The sequence below is a fragment of the Mustela nivalis genome, assembly GCF_964662115.1.
Source record: "Mustela nivalis genome assembly, chromosome: 16".
NCBI lineage: Eukaryota > Metazoa > Chordata > Mammalia > Carnivora > Mustelidae > Mustela > Mustela nivalis.
In genome coordinates, this window is record NC_139035.1 from 59,537,858 (window position 1) to 59,548,709 (window position 10,852).

The window sequence follows — 10,852 nt, forward strand, 5'->3', positions numbered from 1 at the left end:
ACACTAGAGCAAGTCCACGTCAGAAGAGTCGAGGGCTCGGCATGGCTTCCGCCGAGTTTCACTGACTCACAAGCTCCTGAACAATTTCCAGCACCGAATTCTGTACTACTTTGCAAGCCAAACATAACTGAGGAAAAGCAATGAAAGGAAACGGAGAGGGATAAAGGCAGGTGAGTTGCTTTTGACTATTGTTGTAGGATGTGTTTTATTTCTCATGGCACTGACAGTTGGGTCTTAAACACCAAATCAAAATGCTTACTTTCTGCTGCTCTTTGGCATCAGAGACGAAACAGTAACAACTTTTCCTATTTCTTGCTAAGGTTCTGTTGTGACGCAGTCACTAAGTCAGGCAGGAAAACCCTGCTCATCGTTCAAGTCTCCTTAGAAGCCCCTGTGCTGGGCGGGCATCCCGTCACCTCCCATCACCGAGCTGCGGATGACAGATTTCACCCTCGACGGGCCTTGGGCGACACGCACCTTTGCCAAGGACATAAACTCAGCACTGTACCACTAAGATCTGGTGATCTTTTCGCCTATACTGAAGGGCGTGAACAATTTTTTCTATGCTCAAGGTCTTCCAGTTGGACAAAGAATTAAATTTACAAACGACAGATGAACAGGAGAAAAGAAAAACAAAAAGCAAAGTTTTATTACATGCACAGAGAGACCCGATAATGAAATTGAGACCCAAAGAAATGCCCAAGGCAGGCTGATTTTGTACTTTTTAGACAGAGAGACGATAGATGATAGATCTGTGAAGATTTCACAGAACAAACAAAACTTTCGGGGCTTCAATTAGTATGGGCTTCTGAACAGACTTTGGGCTGGGATAGTGAATCAGTAAAAAGCAATGAGGGTTGTTTCTACAGTCTTCTTGGGTCTAAATTTCCTACCTCTGGTACCCAGGGAGGGTCCCTTTCACATAGGTTTCCTGTTTTCAGACGAGGGTCTGAGTGTCCTTCTCGCACAGTTTGGCTCTTGAGTAACCTTTATTTAAAACAATCAGTATGCCAAAGTGACCTATTTGGGGCAGCCTGCCCCTGGCCCTTTCAACACATAAATATATGAATATTCATATATACATAAACATACATATTTCTGGTCTCCATTGTTGCTGATAATGTCAGCCACTAGTCTAACTGGTCTGTTACACCGTTGTGAATAATCTGCCTTATGTATTGTAACCTTTAAGATTTTCAGTAATTTCCATGATCTAGGTTTGATTTCATTATTATTTGCCCTTCTTAGGATTCTTTAGGTTTCCTGTATTTGAGGATTTATGTTGCTCTTCAAATTTTGAAAATTCATAGCCATTACCTCTTCCCATATTGTGTTCTCCGTTTTTTCTGTTCACTTCTCTGGACTCCCAATCACTAGGTATTGGACTTTCTCAACTATCCTTCATCTCAAAGCTTTCCTTTCATGCTGGTGGAATATATACCGCTTGATGCTGTGCTACGCGAGATTTCTTCATTGTTCAATCTACATCCAACCTATCCTATATTGACTATATATTTCATTTCTAGAATTTCTGTTCCGATCTTCTTCAAATCACCTGTTCCTCTGGGATATTATGTTTTGTTTCCTTTATCCCTGTGGCTATATGAAACGTTCATTTTCAAGTTTTGTGTTGTTCTAGTATTTCTAACTCTTGGGTGAAGACTCTGCCCATTTTGGGATTGGTTTCTTCCCATGATTTGTAAGTTTTTGCAAGTGTCTCCTCAGCAAGAGTTGTTTTTGGCGGAGAGGCAGCGTACCCTGTCTTGCTGACCATTCCCTTCCTTTGTGCTTGCTTCCAACAGAGTTCTATGGGTTTCCCCCGCCTTTGGTCCCTGCAGCTTCACTTTTTTTTTTTTTTTCAAAGATTTAATTTATTTATTTGACAGAAATCACAAATAGGCAGAAAGGCAGGCAGGGTGGGGCGGGAAGCAGGCTCCCTACTGAGCAGAGAGCCCGATGCGGGGCTTGATCCCAGGACCCTATGATCCTGACCTGAGCTGAAGGCAGAAGCTTTAACCCACGGAGCCACCCAGGTGCCCTGCAGCTTCACTTTGGGTCCTGATACCACAGGAGGACTATGAACTTGGCCACACCCAGTGTTTGGTACTGGCCTGGGGTTCCAGTATTTTTCAGGTGACTATTTCTACCCACATTGCCAGGAGATGACAAATTACTTTGCCACTTTCCTAAAGCAGTAGGCAGTTATTCTAGTCCATATTTGATAGGTAACATTGTACACTATTATCTTGGCTTCGTGCAGGGGTTTCACTTTGGCTCCTCACTCTCACAGGATCTGTGATTTGGGCTCTCCTCTCTGCACCCGTGTTAAAACTTTAGGGGCGCCTGGGTGGCTCAGGTGGTTAAGCCGCTGCCTTTGGCTCAGGTCATGATCTCAGGGTCCTGGGATCGAGTCCCACATCGGGCTCTCTGCTCAGCAGGGAACCTGCTTCCCTTCCTCTCTCTGTGATCTCTTCCCTTCCTCTCTCCTACTGTGATCTCTCTCTGTCAAATAAATAAATAAAAAATCTATTAAAAAAAAAAACTTTAGCCCCAGTGCCTTTATCTATTTCTGAGACCCTCAGGAATTATATCAGCTTTCGCTTACCCTTAGGATTTTGAGTTCCTTCTTATGCAGATACCTAGGCTTCCTTCTTTCCAGTGACTGTCTCTTCTCTCTTCTTGCCTTAGTATAGCTTGATTTAATATTTTTATTTGTTTAATCTTGTGTATTTGGAACCAGAAAGGAGTCACTCACGTCAGCTCAGTCTGCCATATTTGCTGATAAAATCTTAAAATATATTAAGTACCAATTAAGACAATAGTGTGGTTACTACATTAGAATAGTGTCTAATATATACACTATTACGTGATAGGTACTTAAAAGCTAGCTTTTTTGAGACACTTGCTGTTTGCTAAAAATTTTTCTAATTCCATGGTGTATCTTTATTCATTGAATTCTCATTTTATAAGGTTGGTGGTATATTCAAACATACACTCAAACTGTACTATTCTTATTTTATAGATAAGGAAACCAAGGCACAGAGATACTAAGTAATAGGGTTTTTTTTTTTTTTAAGATTTTATTTATTTATTTGAGAGAGAGAGTGAGTGAGAGAGAGAGAAAACACAAGCCAGGGAGGAGAGGCAGAGGGAGAGGGAGAAGCAGATACCCCGCTGATCAGGGAGCCCGAAGCAAGGCTCAATCTTAGGACCCAGGGATCATGACCCAAGACGAAGACAGATGCTTAACCAACTGAGCCACCCAGGAGCCCCTCTCTGCTCATATTTCAATTGAGTTGTTTGTCTCTTACTTATTGAATTGTAATAGTTCTTTACATATTCTGGAAAGAAGTCCTTTACCAGGTATACTTGATAGTTTTTTTCTTCTTTGTGCCAAGCCTGCTCTCTTAATCACTGCATATATTGTCTCTCATTATTTATTGAAATAATTAGGAAATTTCCACAGGTTAATGGACTCTTTCTACTAGTATTTGTTGGTTTTGTAATTAATAAGGGGTAAGGAAACCCTGTTGAAATTTTTGTTTGGAGACTCAAAGTTCACATTTTCACTACTAATAAAATTTTTCCCATTTTGATACAGAACGGGACAGTCCTTGTTGGATTTGAAGAATTGATGAGATCACAGCTGTGATTATATCTGAAGTCTCTAGCTTTACTACCCATTGAGAACAACCAAATACCTATCAGCTATAGAAACTCTGCCCAGGAGACCTGCCCTAAGGTGTCTGGTTTTTAATTCACTACTTGTTTGATTTTCTTATGGAAGAAGGCAATTTCTGGGAGTCCGAATTAGAGAAGAGCGGATCTCCCAAAGGAGCTACTCCCAAAAGAATTATCCATTTCGTTGATGGAGACATCATGGAAGAATACAGCACAGAGGAGGAGGAAGAGGAAGAAAAAAAGGGACAGAAAACAAATTCAACACATGATCCTGTAAGCTTACAGTATCAATATTGGGGAACATGTGGACTGAGTGCATGAGAGATTAAGCCAGAAATGGTTTGTAGAAAATATAGTTTTAAGCTAACTCCTATTCCCCTTAGTTTGTTTTCTAGATCCATTTATAGTTAGCTCATAATTTTGGTAACTTTGGATTTCTCCTTTATGAGAAAGAAAATGGAATATACTAGAAAGCATTTGAAACCTCTACACGAAACACTTTGTATCACCCCTCCTATTAATAATTACTCTAACTTGATCTCTCTCTCTTTTTCAGTCTACCCTTTCATGGGGTCCCTATCTATGGTTTTGGGCAGGCCAAATAGCAAGCACCTCATTGTCTGGTAAGTACTGCCAATGCCCTTTATTTGTTTGTCCTAAATACTCAAGGATGGACTGACAAACCCTCAGAGTTAGGGCTTCCAATAGTTTTATTTCGCTCTGTGGCATCCCGGAGGAAGGACTTGATCGGTTCTCAATCTATGCTTCAACATTCCCAAAGGAATCTTTAGGCAGACCCTCCCACCTCTTTCCAATTCTTTTTACTAAATTCTGCCTCCTCTTTTGTCTTCTTCTAAACTTATTCCCATGGATCTTAGGGGTCTTTCTTAAGAGCATATAAAACAAGCCTAGGTTCCTCTTTCACAGGACGGAGTTGCAAATATCTGAAGGCAATAACCTCTCCCATCCCCAGTTGACTCTTTTTCTGAATAAACTTCCAAGTTTTTTTAAAAATTATTGTTATATGGCACAGTTCCAAGGTCCCTCATCATAACCACTCTGTTATGAATAAGAACTTTATTGACCCTTCCTTCCCAGGGACACAGTGAATGCCCTACGTGGCTATTTATAACAGATGAAATACTAAATCTTATATTCCTTGATATTCACCAATTTTCTTTAGAGCCCAATTGACAATACCTTATTACTTATTTCCTCCTAACTCACATATGCTTGTATGGACAACAGGGAGGAAACAACTTTAAAAATGTGAGAAAATATGAAGTATAGCTATAGCTCTGAAGAATTGATCTTCATTCATTCATTAAACAAACATTTATTGAGTGACAGTATGTGTTTGGCACTGTGTGGGTCCCTGGGACATGAAAACAAATGACAGTCTTTGCTTTCAAAGGACTCAATGGTCGATGGATATTATAGGCCAGTAAACATGCCTATAATTATAATTTGTTGCCACCATTGCCGGGTCGAAGGAGCATCGGGACCACCGATGGGGAAACTCAGTAATGCTGACATAAGGAGGCAGTACCATCAGAGTGCTATGAAAGTATGGCTAAGGTCAGCGTGGAGACCATGAAAGTCACCGGGGGCAGGGGAGGGGAGGGAAGTGTTTAAATTACAGTAAAAAGTAGTGATTGGGTGATTTAGTCAGATGGAATGTGCCTTAAAGGAGCAAGTGCTTTCACACCAGGGTAGACAGTTATGGATTTGGAAGTTACTTTGGGAACCTGGGTGAGATACTAGTCTTGCCTCAAGCATAACATACTGGCAGAATATATATGCTGTCTTCCGGAGAGCTCTGTGCTTTAGTTGGGGAAAGACCGTACAAAGAGATGAAATGTTTTGGAGGGAGAAAACCTTAGGAGATAAAATCAGGTGAAAAAGAAAAACCCAGTACAGCGATATGAAAACGTGAAGGCGAACAGGGAAGGCAGTGATTTCCATGCTGGGCTGTGACTTAGGATGGCAAGGACAGGACACAAGGGGAACCAAGCTGCCTTCCAGGTTCCAAGCAGAACTGTAGCGTTCAAGGGCATCTGTGCGGGGCTTCCAGGTGGTAGTGGAAGCATGAGTATGCAACCACTTAGCACCCTGGTCTCCACACAGAAACTCTGGATAGAGCTGACACCCAGATGGACCGGTAATGAGTGTTTTCAATCTAAAATTCTAGTAGGTCATAAACAGGAAAACTTCTCAAGATTTAATCTAGTATTTTAGAAACTTCTCCTATACTCATATACCATGCATGGTGGCAAACGAACAGATTAAAGAGCTACAGTATTTTTAAAAAGACTTTATCTATTTATTTGAAAGAGAGACAGAGCATGAGAGGGGAGGTCAGAGGGAGAAGCAGACTCCCTGTGGAGCTGGGAGCCTGATGCGGGACCTGATCCTGGGATTCCAGGATCATGATCTGAGCAGAAGGCAGTTGCCCAACCATCTGAGCCACCCAGGAAGCCAAGAACTACAGTATTTTTGAAAAGATAAAACACATTAAAAAAAAATGTAGAGCCCCATTCCAATGTGTTCTATGAGCAACATCTCAAAAAGAGGAAATCAGTCATGGGGATCAGAAAATTGTGTCACTGGGGACGGGGGGAGGTGTCAGAAATCCTACAATTTTAAAGGGAAACATTTCTAGGAGACACCCTCAGGAAACCACTATTAATGCTAAACCTTTATCTCTACCTTTCACAAGCAAAGCATCTACTGTGATTGCTTAGCACCAACGTTGGCCATGGGTAGTAAGCATTTTGAAAAATCTCTCCCGACACACCCATCTGGAAAGGATAGTTTAGATGTAATCACATGGGAAGATAGACGATTTAACAAGTCCTTCTGAGTCCGAGAACTTCTTGAGAATCCAGAGCAACTGAAATCTTTCATCAGCCTTCCAGTTAAGTGTAGTAATGGGTCTCCTCCAGACAAGTTTAAACTCTCACCCCTTGGCTGACTCTAAGTTTTAGTTATTAATTCAACTTACCCAAGTGCTTGTTCTTTCTTTTAGCATGTGAGTTCCTTGGTGAAAGATTTGCTACCTTCTTTGGTCTTAATCAACCCAAATATCAGTATGTGTTGAATGAGTACTATAAGACACAAATTAAGGTATGTGACCTCCTGATGGGGGAAGATTGGTTGCTTCCACTTCATGTAAATTACTCGCCCACCTGGAAATTATGTACAATTTCCCTCCATGATACTTTGTAGCTGCCTCTCTTGTGTGAAGCTCCAATGTCACGAGATGGGTTGTAAAAGTTGATTGAACGTGAAGCCTGAGAGTCATTAAATAAACAAGCTTCGTATGGGGGTGTCTCTGCAAGAGGGGCAGTTCAGAGGTATTTGGTTTGCAGTTAAATTTTCCATGTTTCTCTCCATACCAGGAAAGTGACAAGGAAAGTGAAGGGAATGGATCTAAGACCCAGCCAGCCAAGGTTCCTAATGAAAAGTGTCACCTGGAGGCTGGGGGCCAAGAGTATGGAACCAGACGACAAGACATTGTCCAGGGTGTTCCTCAGCGGAGTGTCTCATCCAGGGAAGGCGTGGCTGCAGATTTCAGCCCATAATGCGCCCCGGGGCTGTAGTTCCTCTGAATGTCTGTTCCACTGCCATTGATGACCATGGCAACACAGGTTGTGCTTCTGAGCCAGGTCTGATTTTAATCTTGTGATTTATTCTCTAGCATCCGTGATTATAAGCAGTAATGAGAATTATGGATGCTTTCTCAATTTTATAAGCCTCCCAAGTCAACCCCCTTCCTCTGCCCAGTCATAATGGAAATTTTGCTAATCATCTCTTATTACTGGTGTTTGCCCAGAAATGCAAATGCTTTAAGGAACCTGGATCTGGACTAAAACTCTTCGTCATGGGGCTGGGGTGGAGAAAAGGAGCTCTCTTCCTCAGAAGAAACTTTGGGCATTATGAAGTCTAAGTAAGTCCTCTTTCAGGGTTTGATCTAAGGTGTGTGCTTTCCAGAAGCTCCTCTGGCTTCATTGGGACTTGCTTTACAAGAAACTAACATTGTTAGTAACTTTGTTACGATATATCAAAGCCTTTGAGAACTGGATGCATTTCCCGCCCCCCAACACACACAATTAAAAACAATAATCCAAGCTCTAGAAAAAGTATTTAAAAATACTTTTTAAAAATTTGTCAGCAAAATTTCAAAACCTGGAAAGATCAAACCTGGAAGTCGTAGCTCGATATCACAGGTTGTGCTACGATATTATAGAAAGTCATAGGACTTGCTGTAAGAAGACGGGAGGTCGTCTCCACTCTACCATTTACTAGTCGTGTGATTTTAGGAGTCCAGATTTCTGAGCACTTGTCACCTTCTCTGCAAAATAGGGGTGGCATATATTTATTCCTCAAGGGTTACTGTTAAACAAAAATGAGATAATAAAAGCAAAACCACTTTTAAAACTGTTAATATTCAACAGTAATGCTTAATTAATGGCTGTTATAGAATGTTACCTTGAAAGTCTCTAAAGAACCATGGCTTCTCAAGCTCACGCCCTGATACTGTCCCAGCTACCTTGATGCTGGGCTTGGCCATGTGACTTGTTTTGGCCAATGAGACAGTAGCAAATGTGACGCAAGTGGAGGCCTGATGAGTACTTGTGAATGGGAGCCTGTCCTCTTAGAAACTCCATTTCGTAAAGAAGCTTGGGCTAGACTTCTCGCTAATGAAAGGCCACGTGGAAATAGATTTCCAAGGATGAAAGAATGTCTTGCACATTCCAGTCCCAGCCAAGCTCCTCACCAAATGGAGCCACAAAAAATGACCTTCTGTTATCCCTCGTGGAGTAGATGAACCCCATGGCTGAGTCCAGTCAACCTGCAGAATCACGAGATAGAATAAATCATTACTGTTTTAAGTGTTGGAGGGGTTTATTATGCAGCATATGTAACTGAAGGAATAGCTCTAGGAGAACGGGAAATTGGAATCGATTCGATAGGAAATCGAGAAGGCAGCCTTGGGAATAAGGTGTTGTTGTTTGGATATATGAGAATAAGACAGGTTTTGTTGCCTAATCAAACAATTGTAAAGCTCAGTGGCTTGAAACAACAAAAGCTTATTTCTTTCTCATGAGAAGTCTGCTGTCAGTTTAGATGGCTTCCCAGAGCGTTGGCTCAGTGTACATGTGTCTTTTTTTTTTTTTAAAGATTTTATTTATTTGACAGAGAGAGAGAAATCACAAATGGGCAGAGAGGCAGGCAGAGAGAGAGGAGGAAGCAGGCTCCCTGCGGAGCAGAGAGCCCGACGTGGGGCTCGATCCCAGGACCCTGGGATCATAACCTGAGCTGAAGGCAGAGGCTTTAACCCACTGAGCCACCCAGGCTCCCCTGTACATGTGTCTTTGATCTTATGATTCCTCCATACTGTGATGTGCTCAGGGCTGCTGAAGCAGAGACGGAATGGACAATCAATGTCCCCACTGAGAATGAATTGTGTCACCTCTGATTATGTTTCCTCTACCAAAGAAAGTCACATGGCCACAATCAGCTTTAAGGGATGTGAGCCTCCTAGGACAGCTGAGAAGGGGAAACACTTTCTCCTAGTGGTTGTATGGGATAACTGATGGGCTCAGGAGTTATGATATTGATTTAATCTCAGCTCTGCTGCCCCTTTGTACCTCAGTGGCCCTGTGCAAGTGATGCAGCTTCACAACGTTCCTATGTGTAAACCAGATTTGAGACAGGCAGCAAGTTCAATTTGAACTAGTTTATGCAACAAAAAAGAATTTTTTGGAAGGATATTGAGGTATCTCATGGACCCCAACAGCAGATAAACTTCAGTAGGTCTAGAACAAATTCAGTAAACATTTCTCATCTTTCTTACAGGAGGAAGAAAGATCACTCCATAGCTCTTTTATTTTGTAATCTTTATTTTTTACTGAGATATAACTGACCTGTAATATTATATTAGTTTAAGGTATACAACCTAATGATTAATATTGGTATCTATTATGAAATGATCACTACAGTTAGTCTAGTTAACATCCACCACACAGTTACACATTTTTTTCTTGTGATGAGAGCTTTAAAGATCTACTCTCTTAGCGACTTTCAAATATACAGTATATTCATCATGCTGTATGATTACATCATCATGACTTACTTATTTTTTATAACTTTAAGTTGGTACATTTTGACCACCTTCACCCACCCATCATGCCCCATCTCTGGCAACCACTAATCTGTTCAGTGTATCTGTGAGTTTGAATTTTTGTTATTTGTTTTTGTTGGTTGGTTGGTTTTTAGATTTTACATATAAGTATGATTAAGTGGTACTTATCTTTCTTCGTCTGACTCATTTCATTTAGCTTAATAATGCCTTCATGGTCCATCCATGTTGTGGCAAATAACAAGATTTCCTCCTTTTTCAAGGCTACATAATATTCCACTTTGTGTGTATGTGTGTGTACCACATTTTCTTTATCCCTTCATGCACTGATGGTTCCTTAGGCTGCTTCTGTGTTTTAGCTGTTGCAAATAGTGCTGCAGTAAACATGGTACATATATCTTTTTGAGTTAGTGTTTTCCTTTTCTTTGGATAAATGCCCATGAATGGAATTGCTGAACCATGTGGTGGTTCTACTTTTAATTTCTTAAGAAATCTCTGTACTGTTTTCCATAGTAGCTGCACCAATATATTTTGCCACCAGGAATGCACCAATGTTTCCTTTTCTCCACATCTGCACCAACATTTTCTTTTTCTTTTTCTTCTTCTTCTTTTTTTTTTTTTTTAAGATTTTATTTATTTATTTGACACAGAGAGAGAGAGAGATCACAAGTAGGCAGGGAGGCAGCCAGAGAGAGGGGGGGAAGCACGGTCCCTGCTGAGTAGAAAGCCCAATGTGGGGCTCAATCCCAGGACCCTGAGATCATGATCTGAGCCGAAGGCAGAGGCTTAACCCCCGAGCCACCCAGGTGCCCCAACGTTTGCTTTTGCTTGTCTTTTTGATATAAGCCACTCTAACAGGAATGAGGTAATATCTCATTGTGGTTTTAATTTGCATTTCCCTGATGATTAGTGAATGTTAAGCAGCTTTTCATATAACTGTTGGCCATTTATATATCTTCTTTGGAAAAATATGTATTCAGATGCTCTTCCCATGTTTTTTTTTGTTTTGTTTTGTTTGTTTGTTTT

The 10,852-nt window shown here is 41.1% G+C and overlaps 1 protein-coding gene across 4 annotated transcripts; it reads left to right on the forward strand.

The window, feature by feature from the left end:
• Positions 1-10,283, forward strand: FAM177B (family with sequence similarity 177 member B). 4 transcript variants are annotated; one of them, XM_082703967.1, is made up of 5 exons: positions 1-170; positions 3,791-3,954; positions 4,238-4,304; positions 6,710-6,807; positions 7,083-10,283. In XM_082703967.1, the coding sequence occupies exons 2-5, from the start codon at positions 3,880-3,882 to the stop codon at positions 7,263-7,265; spliced, it is 423 nt and encodes a 140-aa protein (XP_082560093.1). In that variant the 5' UTR covers positions 1-170; positions 3,791-3,879; the 3' UTR covers positions 7,266-10,283. The 4 variants fall into 4 exon arrangements, with proteins under 4 accessions (XP_082560093.1, XP_082560090.1, XP_082560092.1 ...); XM_082703964.1 differs by having other exon boundaries at positions 22-170; positions 3,602-3,954; XM_082703966.1 differs by having other exon boundaries at positions 22-170; positions 3,788-3,954.
• The last annotated feature ends 569 nt before the right edge of the window (positions 10,284-10,852 follow it).